This window comes from Emys orbicularis, chromosome 2 (assembly GCF_028017835.1).
Source record: "Emys orbicularis isolate rEmyOrb1 chromosome 2, rEmyOrb1.hap1, whole genome shotgun sequence".
Lineage (NCBI taxonomy): Eukaryota > Metazoa > Chordata > Testudines > Emydidae > Emys > Emys orbicularis.
This window is the reverse complement of record NC_088684.1, coordinates 263,581,819-263,599,287: the sequence shown is the minus strand read 5'-3', so window position 1 is coordinate 263,599,287 and position 17,469 is coordinate 263,581,819. Positions and strand designations below refer to the sequence as shown.

Here is a 17,469-nt window from a genome sequence, read left to right as displayed (position 1 = left end):
TCATTTCATCAAATTTCTCCATAAATCTGCTAGCTGGACACCATGCAAATTCTTATTCTAGATATGGATTAGCTAAATATGTGAGTAACAAAAGCTCCTCTTTGTTATTGTCTTTTGCACTTTCTCAGACATTGTCACAGCCAGGAGCGCCGCCCGCTTTTTTGCCGCCCTAGGAGGCGGAAGGTCCCGCCCCTGAAATGCCGCCCCCGACAGAGGCGGCAGAAGGTCCCACCCCCAAAATGCCACCTCCAACAGAGGCGGCGGAAGATCCGGCCGCCGTGGTTGCCACCCCCCAAATGTTAGTGCCCTAGGCGACCGCCTAGGTTGCCTAATGGGTTGCGCCCACCCTGGTCACAGCTCAGTGCACCCATATAATATTTATTTTCTCTGATTCTTTCTGTGCTGTGCCATTCACTACACAAGCAAATGCAGTTAGAAGCCAGTCATCTCACTGAACTGTGTGCAGGAATTCTAAAATGATTTTTCAACATAAATATTAAACTCTCACGTTAATAAATGTCCAAGAACAAATACTGCCACAAACTATTTAGTGTTAGAGCCGGGCTCTGAAATGCTGGCACTGAAAACACCTCTCCATAATTCTGTGAAAGTTGAAATAAATATCTGAATCAGAATTTTGCAGCTGATCCATTTCCAGATATGGGATGTACCAAAATCTTGGATGAGACTAGGTTCAAAGGCGCCAGGTGACAAAAGCCCACAAATTTAAAAAGGCGACCTTAACACAGGGTTAAATGTTGGGGGGGACATGGAAAATTACAATAGGGTCATAGGAGCAACAAAGGAAATCAGTGGGGGAATCTGCTCAACATCTTAGATGTCTATATACAAATGCAAAGAGTATGGGAAACAAACAGGAAGAATTGGAAACATTAGTACATAAGCTAAATTATGTCACCACAGAGACTTGGTGAGATAAACTTCATGTCTGAAATATTGGTATAGAATCGTAGACTATTAGGGATGAAGGAGACCTCAGGAAGTCACCTAGTCCAATCCCCTGCTCAAAGCAGGGCCTTAAAAACCTCTAAGGATGGAGATTCCACCACCTCCCTAGGTAACCCATTCCAGTGCTTCACCACCCTCCTGGTGAAATAATGTTTCCTAATATCCAACCTAGACCTCCCCCACTGCAACTTGAGACCATTGCTTCTTGTTCTGTCATCTGCCACCATTGAGAACAGCCTAGCTCCATCCTCTTTGGAACCCCCCTTCAGGTAGTTGAAGGCTGCTATCAAATCCCCCCCCACTCTTCTCTTCTGCAGACTTAGGCTTGGTCTACACTAAACCCCCAAATCGAACTAAGGTACGCAACTTCAGCTACGTGAATAACGTAGCTGAAGTTCGAAGTACCTTAGTTCGAACTTACCTCAGTCCACACGCGGCAGGCAGGCTCCCCCGTCGACTCCGCGGTACTCCTCTCGTCTAGCTGGAGTACCGCAGTCGACGGCGAGCACTTTCTGGTTCGACTTATCGCGTCCAGACGCGATAAGTCGAATCCAGAACTTCGATTGCCAGCTGCTGAACTAGTGGCTGGGTGTAGACATACCCTAAATAACCCCAGTTCCCTCAGCCTCTTCTCGTAAGTCATGTGCCCCAGCCCCCTAATCATTTTCATTGCCCTCCGCTGGACTCTCTCCAATTTGTCCACATCCCTTCTGTAGTGGGGAGACCAAAACTGGATGCAATACTCCAGGTGTGGCCTCACCAGTGCTGAATAGAGGGGAATAATCACTTCCCTCGATCTGCTGGCAATGCTCCTACTAATACAGCCCAATATGCCGTTGGCCTTCTTGGCAACGAGGGCACACTGCTGACTCATATCCAGCTTCTCGTCCACTGTAATCCCCAGGTCATTTTCTGCAGAACTGCTGCTTAGCCAGTCGGTCCCCAGCCTGTAGCCTGTATAGAGGGGTACAGCTTGTTCAGGAAGGATAGGCAGGATAAAAAAGAGAGGTGTTGCATTATACATCAAGAATATATACACTAGTTCTGAGGTCGAGAAGGAGGTAGGAGGAAACCAGCTGAGAGTCTATCGGTAAAGATAAAAGGGGTAAAACATAGGGGTGATGTCGTGGTAGGGGTCTACTACAGACCACCAAATCAGGAAGAGTAGGTGGATGAGGCATTTCTAGAATAAACAGAGATATCCAAAACACAAGACCTGGTAGTAAGGGGGGTGAACTTTAACCACCTAGACATCTGTTGGAAATGTAAAACGGCAAAACACAAAATCTGGGACAACTTTTTGTTTCAGAAAGTGAAGCAAGTAACCAGAGAGACAGCCATTTAGACTTGATTCTGACCAACAGGGAGGAACTGGTGGCAAATCTGATGGTGAAAAGTAATGAGGGTGAAAGTGATCATGAAATAATAGAGTTCATGATTCTAAACAAAGGAAGCAGTGACAGTAGCAAAATAAGGACAATAGACTTAAAAAAAAAAAAAAGAAGCAGACTTTAACAAATGCAAAGAACTGGTAGGTAAGATTCCATGGGAAGAAAATCTAAGGAGATAAGGAGTTCATAAGAGCTGGCCATTTCTCAAGGAGATTAAAAGTCACAATTGCAAAACTATCCTAATGCAAAGGAAAGATAGGAAGAACAGTAAGAAGCCAGTATAGCTCCATCAGGAGCTCTTTAATGACTGGGTCCAGTACTATTCAGTATTTTCATTAATGACTTGCATAATGGAGTAGAAATTTGCTGATGACACCAAGCTGGTTGGGGCTGCGAGCACTTTGAAGGTTTTGATTAGAATTCAAAACAACCTTGACAAATTGGAGAATTGGTCTGAATTAAACAAGATGTAATTCAATAAAGACAACTGAAAAGCACTTCACTTAGGAAGGAAAAAATCAAACGTACAACTACAAAATGGGGAATAAATGGCTAGATGGTAGTACTGCTGAAAAGGATCTGGGGGTTATAGTAGCTCACACATGGAATATAAGTGAGAGGTGTGATGCAGAGGTGAAAAAGGCTAAAATCATTCTGGGGTGTATTAACAGGGGTATTGTATATAAGACATCAGAGATAATTGTCCTACTCTACTCAGCACTGGTGCGGCCTCAGCTGGAGTAGTGTCCAGTGCGGAGCACCACACGTTAGCAAAGGTGTGAACAAATTGGAGAGAGTCCAGAGGAGAGCAAGAAAAATGATAAAAAGTTTAGAAAATCTGAGCTATGAAGAAAGGTTAAAAAAGCATGGGCCTGTTTAGTCTTGAGAAAGGACAAATGAGGGGGAACCTGATAACAGTCTTCAAAATATGTTAAGGGTTGTTATAAAGAGGATGGTGATCAATGTTCTCCATGTCCACTGGAAGTAGGACAAGAAGTAATGGGCTTATATCTCCAGCAAGAGAGATTTATATGAGATATTAGGAAAATCTTTCTTACGATCAGGATAGTTAAGCTCTGGAATAGGCTTCCAAGGAGGTTGTATAATCCCCATCATTGGACGTTTTTAAAAACAGGTGGGACAAACACCTGTCAGGGATGGTCTAGGTTTACTTGGTCCTGCCAGAGTGCAGGGGGGTGGACTTGATGACTTATCAAAGTCCCTTCCAGCCCTACATTTTTAATGATTTTTTATCATTATGAACATTTAGTCTGTCTTGCATAACACAGGAAGTCTGACTACATTTACACAGGATTTCTCCTAGTAATTCCTGCATCAAGCCCATAATTACTGGCTGCGCATGTCTTTTAGAAAGCCATCCTATCTTGATGTAAAGACTTCAAGTGATAGTGAATCCAACAAATTCCTAAATAAATTATTCTAATTATTAATTCCCGTCACTGTTAAAATGTTGTGCCTAATTTTAATCTGAATGTGTTAGCTTCATCTTCCAACCATTGTATCTTGTTAAATCTGTCTGCTAGATTAAAGAAACATTAGTCACCTCTGACTCTTCTCCTTCATAAACTATAAAGACTGAGATTTGAAGTCTCTCACTGTAAAGGCATGTTTTCCAGACCTGAAATCATTCTTGTAGCTCTTTTCCAAACCCTTTCCAATTTTAAACACCTTTCTTGATGTGTGGACACCAGAACTGGACACAGTTTGGTCTCACTAATGCCGTATACAAAGGTAATATAACCTGTCTAAACTTGTACTTGATCTTACCCTGTTTATACATTCAAATGGTACATTCAGTGTTCCCTCTAAATTCTTTTTTTTGTACTGAGCCAGATACAAACTCCACCGAGCACTACATTTTTGTATTGGATTGTGTGTGTTTGTGTGGGGGGAAGTGGGGGGTTGTGAATGTTGAGAGAGGTGTGCAGGGAGGACTGTGTGTGTGCGTGCACACATAGGGGGGTTGTATGTGTGTGTGTTGAAGACTGCACACAGGGTGGGGGGTTGTGTGTGTGCGTGTGCGAGTCCATGTGGGGGTGTGGTGAAGGGTATGTAAGTGTGCGTGGTGAGGGTTGGGGTGAGGGGCAGGGTATGGATTTATGGTGAGGAGTATGAAGGGGTGTCTACAGGAAGGCTGAGAAGCATGCAGGAGAATTGTGTATGGGTGGGTGGGGTGCAGATGTGTGTGCATCACACACTAGTCCCTGTCCCCACCACTGGCAGGGTCCCAGAGGAAGGTGATTCGCTCTGCAGCAGCTGCCTGAGGAGCCTAGCCAGGGGTCTGTGTGTGGAGGGTGGGGGTGGTGTCAGACTGCACTTCCCTGCGGCTGGGGGTTTCAGACCACCCACCACCACCCCAGGTGCACCCAGGAAGGGCCCTGGCTGCAGCTCCCTCTGCTCCCACTCCCACTGTGTCCCTGGAAACCAACTGCCAGGCATGTGGGTGGGCTGGGGTGGAGCGGGGCATCTGTACGTTGGCCTGATTGGGCTACAGCTCTGCAGCCTGCACTGCCCTGGGCTGACATGGCACAGCCCGTCCAGGCCCCTCACCTGAGCTCTTGCACAAGGCGCATCCCGGAGCCACCACCCCTTCCCAGCTGAGTGCGTCCCCCTCCGGAAACGCTCCCAACTCCTCCAGAGCGAGGAGGTGAGGGGGGGGGGGGGGGCGCACATGCCCTGTCACAGGGCAGCGGGACCAAGCAAAACAGGTTCTTAAAGGGTCACGCCATATCCCTTCTGGGGCCACACTGAGGAGATGTGAGCAGCAGGGATTCGGACCTGCGCAGTATACACAAGACTGCTGCACCACCGGGCAGTTCACAGGGAACATTGCTCGCATTCGCCCTCTTAGCTACAGCATCACCCCAGGAGCCCAGGTTTAGCTGGTGAACCTGCATCCTCTACAGCGTCCCTGCTTCCCAGGACATACCCCCATTCTGTCTCGCAGGGAAGGCTAGGCTATTGATAAAGGTGCTAAGTAAATATTTAAACTTAAATTATCATTTTAATCAAAAATACTTTTCTCATTTAATATTCTCAAAGACGCAAACCCTCAGTTCACAACTGCAAACCTTACCTGAAACTTCTAATTTATCCACTGCCTCCAATTTTGGCAAGGCTGTGGACTGCGGAGGCATCTCTAAGTTAGGGATTGACTTCATGATATTGGCCTGTGCCTCTTCTAAGAGCTTTTCAAACTCCTTTCCATTATAGTGATCAAGGTTCTGTCTTTTCTCTTCCCATTTCTTTTCTGCTTTCTAAAGAGAAGTACAGCATTCAGTTAATGTTCTGATTTCATCAGTCTCTACTCTGTTACTTCTACACCTCCAAATATAAACATTATGAATCAAAGCTGGTTAGATTTTCTCAGCATTGGTCTGTAGTGAAGCAATAGAAGTTTCTGATTTCTGTTCAGTTCCTAGTGAGCAATATTTCACATCAAACATTCACTGCCTACTGTTCAGCACACTTTAACATACTATAAGCGTCTACTGCTCTGGCCTCCAGAACTCAGCTAGCACCATCGTTTCCTATAGAGCACTCCTTGCAAGTCAAATCAGCCTGAGAAAACTTACAGACTGCAATACCTCCTATAGGTTTCTTTCTGAACTACTGCAGGCACAAAACATTTACTCAAAAATTGAAGGAAAGCTATTATTTATTTGTTGGCAAGTCTCTGTGCTTCAGTTTCCTTATCTGTAAAATGGGGATAATAATAATATTTGTAATGCACTTTGAGATACACAGACGAAAAATGCTATAGCCATGCAAAATAGTGTTTAATGTTTAAAAACAGACAATGCCGGTTACATATTGTTTTAAAAACACACATCACAGTTACCATTGTGCCCACCTTGGTGTTAGCATTTGGGATAACTGTTGCTAGGAACAACCACAAACAAAAAGGGTTGACAAAACTCCATACGGGAGCAATAATTTTTTTTTTTAAACTGATGAAAAATGCTCTGGCTTCAGATTAATTTACTTAGTTCTCTATTTTTGTTTCACCTGCCTTGTGATGGAGGCTACACGTACTTTACTCATTGCATCGAAAAGTTACCTACCTGCACTGTAGCTTATGTAAGTAGCTCTTGTGACTTCTTATAGCAATACACAGCAGATGTTGACCTGCAGATAGGGTCCTAAATATTTAGCCACTGCTTAAAGAGAAAGCCCTTAACAGCATGTTGTTTTTTTCCTCAACAGCCCCAACTGGAAATTCCATGTTAGAGCGACACAGAAAAATAATCAATCATTAGAAAGTATGGAAATTCACAGCGCTAAGGTCACCCAAACATCTTTAATTCTGCTCCTGTGTCTTCCCAACACCGAGCCACCATAAGCCATAAGGAAGTCTTAGACACGCTGTGTATCATCTTCCCATCAGTGACTCAAAATTGAGAGGTGACCTAACTGGGATTCCTTACTCGAGTAGATGGCCTGATCAGGCACACCTTTAATGGAAAGTGTTGTTATGGAGCTACAGCAAAATACTCCAGCCATCTTTAAGACCAAATGCAGTGAAAGGAAAAAGAGAGGCCTTTAAATATCTTCATCAAAAGACCACATTCTGGAAGATTGGTCAAGACATCCCCCAACCCCAAAAGTATACAGGATTTCAAATTTAGAAGTGTGGCTACAATGTACTGCCTGCCATGTTACCATGAGACTTAACAGACAAATACTTTTAACATGGTAAGGACTGGACTCAAATTAGGTAGATGTTACACCTGGAGCATGGGATGGTGGGGGAAATCATACTTGTGTATCAAAAAAATGTGAAGGGCCAGAGCCGTGTACTACACAGTTCCCCAACTTCACAAAATTCCAGTTGTTTGGGTGACCTTACTGAGCATTTCCATACTTTTTAATATATATACAATCTTACCTAGGCATTTCCAGGCTGATGTTAAATCCTCCACTTACCCCACTCCTGAAAAAAATCCTACTTTAATCACTTAACACCTGCCCAATAGTAATAGAAGGGGATTTATAGGTTTCACTCCTGGTTAACATGATTTTTAGTTTGGGATTTAAAAGAAAGTAATCGCCTGGCTTTAGTAATCATTTCTTCAGTGTCAATAGAGCACTCAGAAATGACACCTCAGGCTTTTTTTTTTTTTTTTTTAACATGACATTACATTTTGTCTTGGTTCAAAATAAGGGGTAAGATTTTCAGAAGTGCCTATGGAAGTTATGGGCCCAACTCCCATGGACTTTTCTTTGGAAATCAGACACCTATCTCCACTGGTATTTTGAAAATCCTACCTAAGGTTTCAAATGCATGCTGGCAGCACCCAGTAAAGTCAAGCATGGGCCCAAAGAGAATATCACTGGTTAAAGAGAATACACTGTACCTCAATTGAAACAGCTCGGTTCCTGGTACTTGCACTGTGAATTTCTTCAATAAAAAGGCTTTGCATAACGGAACCATTGACCTGTGGTGACTGAGACGTCTGTGATTGCTGGGTTGCTGCTGTGGACTCCAGTACAGTGACTGGCATGGTGGGGGTGTGATGGGTTGTTGCTGACAAACCTACAGAATGGCTGGTGACCAAAGGTGAATTCTGGGTATGGTTGACCAGTGCTGAAGAGTGCTGATATTGATGTATGACTACAGGAGAGCTCTGTACATGATGAACTGTCATTAAGGGTAGAACTTCTGACTTGACTGAAGACCCTTGCACCTCTGCTGTAACTCCAGCTATGTTTTGCTGTGGGTATCCATGGACGACACGTATTAGCTCTTCTTGATTTTTCAGAACTTCGGTTGCTGTTGCCTTTTCCATGGCACTGTATTGCATGGCTTGAGAAGGATCCACGCCCTTCAGCAGACCTTCTGTAACATGTCTATCAAAACAAATCACACACATAATCATTCATTATTTATTAAATTTGCATATAATTAGTCCTGTCATTTGCTATATATTAACTTTATTGGATGTAATCTGGATACAAAATATACTTTTGGGAAAAACTCTTTTTCCCCACCCAGTTGGAAACAGAAATCAAATTGGTAATTTTCAAGTGTGAGGAAACTAGAAATTAAAAGGTTATAGGTGTGACGTTGCACTGCATATATTTTATGGAAATATACTAATGAGTGTGAATATAATGTAACTGGAATATGCTTCATGCAAAGGGTCTCTTGTAAGGTATCATTACAAAGCTTATAATCTACTGAGTGTGTTCATCCTATTTGTATGTATCACTCTTGTATCTAAAGCTAGAAATATGAAGTATTACTCTAAAGTCCTATTGTAACTATGCAAAGTTTGGGCCATTAATAATGGCTTGGAATCTTGATGGCTCCCATTAACCAGGACAATTGGTTGTAAATGGCTCTGTTTACTTGTAAGCCTTCCTGTGTTCATGTAAGTCAGGCCAGGAAGAATGGAGGCTTGGGGTCTCACAGGACATGTGACCGTGTCACCTGGTACTGGAATCCATCTTAAACCTGGTGCTTTTCCATTTAGAAGGAGGGGGTGGGGACCCAGAGAGACAAAAGATTCCCGCCTTGTGCCAAGGCTATAAAAGGAGCTGGAACTAACAAGAACTATACCAGGGGACAGGATTGGGCCCAGACTAAGAAGGAGTCTAGTCTGTGAAAGAAGCTTATTGGAACATCTCTGAGGGTGAGATATTACCTGTATTCAGTTTCTTAAATGTATTAGGCTTAGACTTGCGTGTTTTGTTTTATTTTGCTTGGTAACTTACTTTGTTCTGTCTGTTATTACTTGAAACCACTTAAATCCTACTTTTTATACTTAATAAAATCACTTTTGTTTATTAATTAACCCTGAGTAAGTGATTAATACCTGGGGGAGCAAACAGCTGTGCATCTCTCTCTATCAGTGTTGTAGAGGGCAGACAATTTATGAGTTTACCCTGTATAAGCTTTATACAGAGTAAAACGGATTTATTTGGGGTTTGGATCCCATTGGGAACTGGGTGTCTGGGTGCTGGAGATAGGTGTCTTGCTGAGCAGTTTTTGGTTAAAGGCTGCAGCTTTGGGGGCGTGGTTCAGCCCCTGGGCCTGTGTTGCAGCAGACTAGCGTGTCTGGCTTAACAAAACAGGGTTCTGGAGTCCCAAGCTGACAAAGAAAATGGGCTCAGAGATAGTTTCAGCACATCAGGTGACAGTCCCAAGGGGGTCTCTGTGACCGAACCCATCACAATCGGTATTTTCTGATGTAAGCATGGTAGAATAAATTAATAATTAATAGAATCAGAGAAATTAAAACAGAAAAGACAGGTTAGATGAGCTAGTCCATCCCTCTGCCAATACAGGAATATCTCTTCTAAGATATTTTCTAGAATAAAGATACCAATCTTAAGCCTTAAATTCATCTCTCTCTCTCTCTCTCTCACACACACACACACACACACACACACACACACACACACACACACACCTTAGATTTTGCTATAGCCTAGGTGTTTAGCTGAAAGTTACTAAAATAATATACTTTGATCCCTTGGTGCTGACTATTTCAGGGTTGCCATTGGCAAGAAAATTCAATTCTCATTACCTCACAAATTAGCATTTGTTTGCTGCTCATGTTTTCTGATAAATATGGATAATGGTTGTACTTAGTGGCTGAAAAATCTCAAGTATGGCTTATATGTTTCTGTCACATCTCTCATTTCCAAAGCCCAGAGTAAAGAATTCCATGAAACCACGAGCAGACCCAAAAATATTTGCTATTTGTTTCCAGTTCTCTAGTAAAACCCAAAACTTTTAGTGATGCTAACATCATGTTAGCGATGCTTTGTGGTTAGCTATTTCTTAGTGTTATATTTTGGGAGATTCGTGCTGTGCACTCAAAGTGTGCCTGATCTAACACCAATTGTTGTAAAATGTCTACAACCGATTGGGTTAGAGATGGGCACAAACACACATTGTATGGCTCCTGAGCCAAATGTCCCCAACAGTCAGAGATGTCTTGGTCAGGGGGTTTGGATTCAACCCATCCCTAGTTAGGGTCTACTAGACTATTGTAGCTGCTTTAGACAGAGACTCTACATGGAACAATTGAAGTCATGATTTTCAGTATGCGGTTAGGAAGTTTTAAGAGGAACCCATATGTAACCCCCAGCTCTTGGCACTCCAGACTGAACCTCTAGGGGCCCTTACAGAAGGACTACAACAATAATAGCTAGCAAGATCCTCTGACCTCATTTCCCAGCGTGCTTGGAGTCAAGGGTGGGCACAGAAGGAATTAGAAAGCCTTGTTGGTGTGGTTTGGACAAGAAGGTCACTGGATCAACAACAAGCCAGAGCTATACGGCCCCCAGTGAGAGGGTAGCCTGACTCTACACCAATGGACCGAGGTTAATCTCAGTTTTAGTTTGGAAGCTAAGAGAGACAGCACAGCTCAGGGAGTTTCTGCTAAACTCTCACTCCTCGCTAAGGGAGATTTTGGACTGCTATAAGACTAGAACTGCATGGATCAGGCAGTTCCAGCACTGATGTGACCAGCATCCAGCAGAGTGAGAGAGATACAACCTGGCACTGGCTACCAAGAGCCAGCCAAGACCCCAGGAGGATTCCAGACCAGGGTACAGCAAGTCCAACTGGAGTCAGGAGAGGATCCTGCCCACCCAGGGGACTTCAGTCTAAGCTGACAAATGCCACAGCACAGCAACACTCTATCTCAGGACATTCAACATCAGCCTACCATCTGCCTCAAGGAGGTGCCTAAAGATGGTGCCAGAGGTCGGTGAGTGTTAGGAAATGGAGAACTGGCTTTTTCATAAATGTATTAGTTAAGCGTAACCCTTTCCTTCCCCTATTATCCTGTTCCCAGTAAGGACCCCTCTTTGTTATGCTGTTATTTTTGGTCTGCTATTTCTTTGCTGGGGTTTGTTTTCATTTATCTTATTATCCCCTACGTACAGGGCTTTTACACTGCTTGCTCTTCCTTCTCAAGGGACAGCACCCTGTGTATTGGCACAGTGAGGAGTCACCAGGCGTCAAAAAAGAACCCAGGACCCAACCCATGCAAAGAGTGGGGAAAAGTTGCTCCAGGTATTGGTGATAGCAAGCACTAGGGAGAGAAAAGCTATGCCTCAGGGGAGGGGCTACACATACAACTCTATAAACAAGTCATGGCTCTGAAAACCTTTTGACTCTGAATGGAAAAGGCTTTGCAGTGCTCCTTGCTGGAACTGTTCAGAGTTCTGAAAAACAACTCACCTCCTCAGCGTGGTAAGGATATCTGTCATGCTGCGGACTCGTTTCAGCAAGCTGTCTAGTTTATGGGGCTCTTCCTTCAGAAACCTCACGGCTTCCACTTCAATGCGGAGGATCGCCCTCATTTTATTCTGCAATGTTGGAAACTCGCCTACGAAAACAAGTACCACCAAGTTCAAGAGAAAGTGACAAACGCTATTTAAAAAAAAAAAAAAGAGTTGGATACATGCGTGTGTATTCAACAGTTATGTACTCGCCTGCACACAGAGATCACACACTCAGACCCCCAAGACCTTTAATTGATTTTTTTAAGAAGGCAAAGATCAATTGTTAGATCAAGACGCAAACCTACATCACTCCCAAGTGTTAGAAAAATCAAACAAAAATAAAAGGGAAAACTACACCTTTGAGGGTGGCGACAGCTTCTCCTACTTGCCGCAGAAGAAAAGCCCCATCTTCAACATCTTTCAACGACACTGTCTTGTTGGTGGCAGTAGAGTCCTTCTTCAGCTCTTCAACAAATGCTTCTAGCTCACTGTTTAAAAAAACAAGCAGAAATAGAACTTGAACTGAACTTCCATATTAGAGTTTTGTTTTGTGAAAATAGTTGGAATCGAATGGACAAATCTGGACCAGAAATATCACAGCACCTTAAAAACTGCTACTGACCCCTTACTAGCTTGATACTGAAAATAACAATGAGTGCCTAAAAAGAGGGTGTGTGAGAGAGCTAGAACTCCAGCTTCCCAGCAGGGCAACTTCCTCTCAACACACTGGGGTTTTGGAATATGCTGAGGATAATAAAATACACAGAGGCAGCACATGTTATGAGAGATTTTGCAAGGAACAGGCCACCATATGAATAAGTTGCCCTGACACCAGGGGGCACAAATGACAAACATAAGCTGTAGCACTGTGTGACTACCTCAGAACAAACACACAATCCCCACCCCCCAAGTCATGAATATTTGTTCTAATAAAAACCTGCCTCCACCCCCCCCTTTTTTGTGACCACTTTCAGTGAATATTTTAGCTAATGAGTTTACTAGCAGGAATATTCTCAGAAACAGCAAATCTTATGTTAATACTAGAGAATATCCTGAATTCATTTAACTGATACATGTAAGTAATCACATCTGAATCCTGAGTCTAGGGCTAGGTCTACACTACCCGCCTGAATCGGCGGGTAGAAATCGACCTCTCGGGGATTGAATTATCGCGTCTCGTTGGGACGCGACAATCGATCCCCGAATCGACGCTCTTACTCCACCAGCGGAGGTGGGAGTAAGCGCCATCGACGGGAAGCTGCGGAGGTCGATTTTGCCACCGTCCTTACAGCAGGGTAAGTCGGCTGCGATACGTCAAATTCAGCTACGCTATTCGCGTAGCTGAATTTGCGTATCTTAAATCAACCCGCCCCCCTGTAGTGAAGACGTAGCCGAAGAGTTACACGCATCCATACAGCAACAGGAACAACAGTATGTGATTTACATGTCCAATTAAACCTGACACCAGAGCTTGACTATCAAATACATGCAACAAACGGCTCGTTAACAATCCACAGACCAAGGTTATTTGTACAAACGATTTGTCACATAATAGCAAATACCAAATTATATCTGAGAAAATCATAAGCTGCTCTTGGACAATTCAGAAACAGGAGTGGACACAGATGTGTTGAATTCAGCATTCATCTATCCATGCCTCAGTTTCTCCATTTGTAAAATGGGGCTAATGATACTTGCCTCTTTTGTAAATCACTTTGAGATCTATGGATAACAAGTGCTATTTAAGAGCTAGGTAATAACAACAACAATCGGTGATTGTATGTGACAGCCAGGCACTCAGATATCACAGTGATGGGCATGATATAAAAACCTAGATAGATATAAGAGAGCCATATTACACTGTTCAGTTGTCAAGAAAAGGGTAAGGAAATTGCCAACAGATTGAAAAAGGCATAAGCAGCCCAACTAATTAATTATGGAAAGCCAAAGAACAAACAGCAGCTTTTGGGGACTCCAACACCTGTGTCCTGCACTCTGCCCTTATAAATGCATGTCTTTGCTCCACAATATCTCTACACTAAGGACTAATCCTTGGGGCAGGCTATGGGGAGCGAATACAGTGTGTGAATTTCACAGTGCTCCTCTTAACTTCCATCCAGTCAGCACCCAACCTTTGTTATATAGCTGACACCGATGAATGCCTCCCACCAGTTGTTTGCAGTGCTGTTGTAGCGGCCTGAAGAAGAGAGCTCTGTGTAGCTCGAAAGCTTGTCTCTTTCACCATCAGAAGTCAGCCAATACAAAATATTACCTCACCCCCCCCCTTGTCTCTCCCACCAGTTGCACGCTCTTTGGATTCTACATTAGGGCAGTGCTGTGCTTTAGTCACATTTGAGATGCTGAGAGCTGACTAGAGCTCATTATCCCTAAGAAGGGTTTACTTGCTCCTTGTGAGCAGGCAGGGTCTGAAATGTACAAAAACCCTGTTTACAAAGATCTGAAGAGAAGGATTTGTGTTATTGCAATCTGCCTGCGTGCCAGAATGGAGCAGATGTGAATAAGGCACACCTAAGCTGAGTGATCCCACTTTAGGACCACCAGTCTGGAAGGTCTCCCAATACAAATGCAGATGAGAGAAAACATCTCGCTTATTAACACAGGGAGGAGAAATCGCAAAAGGGGCCAGTAGGTGGCACCAACTGAACAATATTCTTCTGCTTTTACAGGGAATGAGGCAGTCGAATTTAAAACAGCTATAACACATATCTACTTCTCCTACATTTGCCTTCACAATAAAGAAGACACAAACAGCAGGATAATATCCGAAGAACAGAGCCAACACAGGAAGGATTTTGCAAAAACCATTAGCTTTCCATCATCAAGCCCAGAAAACGTTGCTGTGAGCCCATACCCTCTGGTAGGAGGTTGCTCCACAACCAAGGACCATCGATAGCTCTGTCACAAGTACCTGTGAACTTCATCTTGGAGAACAATGGCTTCAATGGCCCTGATACACCCAGCTGTCTCTGAGAGTCAGGAATAGAAAAGCAGCTTCTCGGAAATCTGGGCCCTATGCTGCTGGAGACCTCAAAATTAGGACCAGAACTTTGAATTGGCTCCTGGCTTGAATGGGGAGACAGTAGGAGGCATGGAGCAGGACAATCATCTTTTGGCATGTAAGGGACACTGTCACATAGACAGGGATAAGGGAGACATCTAAATAGCAGGGGATGGTGTCTGTCTCACTTTTGTTCACAAAGAGAGAGTTCCTTCCAGACTTCGGTATGAAAATGTGGGTTACACCAGATAGTAACATATAAAAGTTTTTTCTAACTGCAATTACACACTATAATAAACATTTGAACATAACAGGGAAATTTAGAATATATTTTAAATATATTGTTATATCTGGTTTGAAATAATATATTCATACCAAATGCAGGGATGCTGGAACAATTTTTATAGTGGGAGTGCTGAGATCCATTGAACCAAATAAGCCATACAAACCCTGTGTATGATGGAAACCACTTCAAGCCAGGGAGATGCAGCAGCACCCCTAGTTCCAATTTGACAAGTGTGTGGAATGCTGGGAGAAAATACTGATTCTCAGTCTACAGTTAATGAGAACGCAGAGAAGAGGACATTTTGTCAGCACTCACAATGCTAAGGATTGCCACCTTGCAGGCTGATGGAAACCAGATGTCCTGATTATGCAAATATGATTTTTTTCCTAGAAAACCTGCCTACTGAAGGCAGAGAATCCGAGAGGCTATTCAGCAATGCTGATGACACCTACTCCAATTACAGATGCAGGATGCTCCTAGGCAACGCAGAATTGCTAGTGTTCTTCAAAATTATTGTACAATCATAAATACTAGTATTAAATTCTGATTCTGAAATCTTACTTTACAAAAATAATCTGAGTACTTTATTTTTATGTCTGTTTGAAATTTTCCAGAAGGGGCACAATTATTCTATTTTACTGTTATTAGAAGTGCTGTCAGCTTTCACCTATAGTTTGTGTTCTAGCTCTTAGAGAGAACTTTGTACAATATGTACGGCATACCATGCATTGTAGTTTTACCACGTAAAGCACTGGTAACTAATGCATTTTTACTGGATGCATCTGTGCTTTCTGGCTATCACAATTTATAAATAGTTTATAAATAGGTTGCTTATAACTATGGTTTATAACCAACTACACCACCTTCTATTCATGTGCTTCTAACACATACGACTCATGTCTGTAATATGCTTATCACCTCTATTAATCATATATTAGCTTTTCATAACATATTTATAAATGTATCCTTCACTTAAAGTGTGACTGACATATCATATTATCCCAATTTGCCTTTGGTATCTAGCAAGCTTTGAGGCTGGTATTTGGTAACTGACATCCAAAAAAGGTATTGTATCTTTGGCTTAGATCCAATATAATTTATTAAAAACTTCTGCCTGAAAGTACAATCATCAGGAATGCAAAATGATCGGGTTTACATGGAGTCCCTTCAAGGCAGACTGTCTAAGAGATCTCCCTGGACTTCATTGGATATCTCTATTCTCTGAGATGAAATTGAAGTCCCAATCCTCTTCTGACATAAATTGGCACAGGTCTACAGATGCCAACAGAAACATACTAGTAGTGAATTTGATTTAAATTGGTTTGTAGAAATCTCCTTCACTTGTAATATGAAATTGCCATGATTTTTGTTTTTCCAACTGGAAATATTCCTTGAAGTAGCAGAGAGGAGAGTTAAACCAAGAATCAGAAAAGCTGGAAGAGTTTTTCCCTCTGTTCCTTTAGGCAATACTAAAGCTCATATTCCAGGGCAATTAATGCATTTTTACAAATGTAGCTGAATCCCTGAAACTCCTTGATTCTGATGAGGAAAGTCTGTAGGACTATGATTTGGAAGAGGTCAAAAGGGCAATGATTAAAAGTCTGAGAAATGATAATTTTCATGTCCTGTTACTGTGCATTTACTTTATAGGTCTGAAGTGGTGTCAGATGGAAAGCTTCTATATAGAATGTTAACCTTTCTCTGTAATTTTATGGTGTATGTCCTGATAGCACCACTAAGTTCATCTAGGCACTATTATGAACAAAGAACACAAAGGGTATCTCTACTCTGCAATTTAAAAACTGTGGCCAGCCTGTGCCAGCTGACTTGGGCTCACAGGGCTCGGTCTAAGGGGATACTTAGCTGCAGTGTAGATATTCAGGCTCAGTCTGGAGCCCAGGCTCTAGGACCCTGTGAGGTGGGAGGGTCCCAAGCCTGAATGTCTACACCGCAATTAAACAGCCCCTTAGCCTGAGCCCCGGGGAGCCTGAGTAAGTTGGCATGGGCCAGCCATGGGTGTCTAATTGCAGTGTAGACATAAGAGAACTCCAGCCCCAGAGTGTACACAGTCTTAGCTAATACACAGTGTGTGAATAAACTGATGAACAGGACAGTGGTGGGGGACAGCACTGTCTGTAGTTCAATTAGGATTGTGAGCTAGTTTATAACAATATCCACCAGTATATAATACTGTAAATTCACAATCTTGCAGAGAAAACACAAATTCCTAGATTAATATTATCCTTTATAATCACAGGTGTGATACTTTTGTAGTAAATCTGAGCCAGTTGACAACACATATATTAACACAGAAGATTGCTTTCCCTCTTTGTTTATAAATATCAGAACTGCTGGTATGGTAGAGTACCATGATTAATGTTTGCAGTGAGAAGCTGATTATAAAGTTTCTCTGTACATAAAGGAGCAATTTTTTAGATGTGGCCAGATATACATTTGGATCAGCAATAAAAACTAATTAATTAAATAGTATCTTACAAAATCTCAGTGTTAGAATTATTTAGACCATTTACTGATTTTTT

General features: G+C 42.6%; 1 protein-coding gene across 5 annotated transcripts in view; it reads right to left on the bottom strand.

Moving 5' to 3' along the window:
- Positions 1-17,469, bottom strand: part of KIAA1217 (KIAA1217 ortholog) — a 237,708-nt gene that overhangs the window by 19,260 nt on the left and 200,979 nt on the right. For all 5 annotated transcript variants that reach the window (XM_065398557.1, XM_065398560.1, XM_065398559.1 and 2 more), the window contains 4 exons: positions 11,982-12,112; positions 11,581-11,728; positions 7,739-8,231; positions 5,458-5,638 (listed from right to left, as the gene is read on the bottom strand). In XM_065398557.1, coding sequence (XP_065254629.1) covers positions 5,458-5,638; positions 7,739-8,231; positions 11,581-11,728; positions 11,982-12,112 — 953 coding nt within the window. The remainder of the gene's footprint in view (positions 1-5,457; positions 5,639-7,738; positions 8,232-11,580; positions 11,729-11,981; positions 12,113-17,469) is intronic.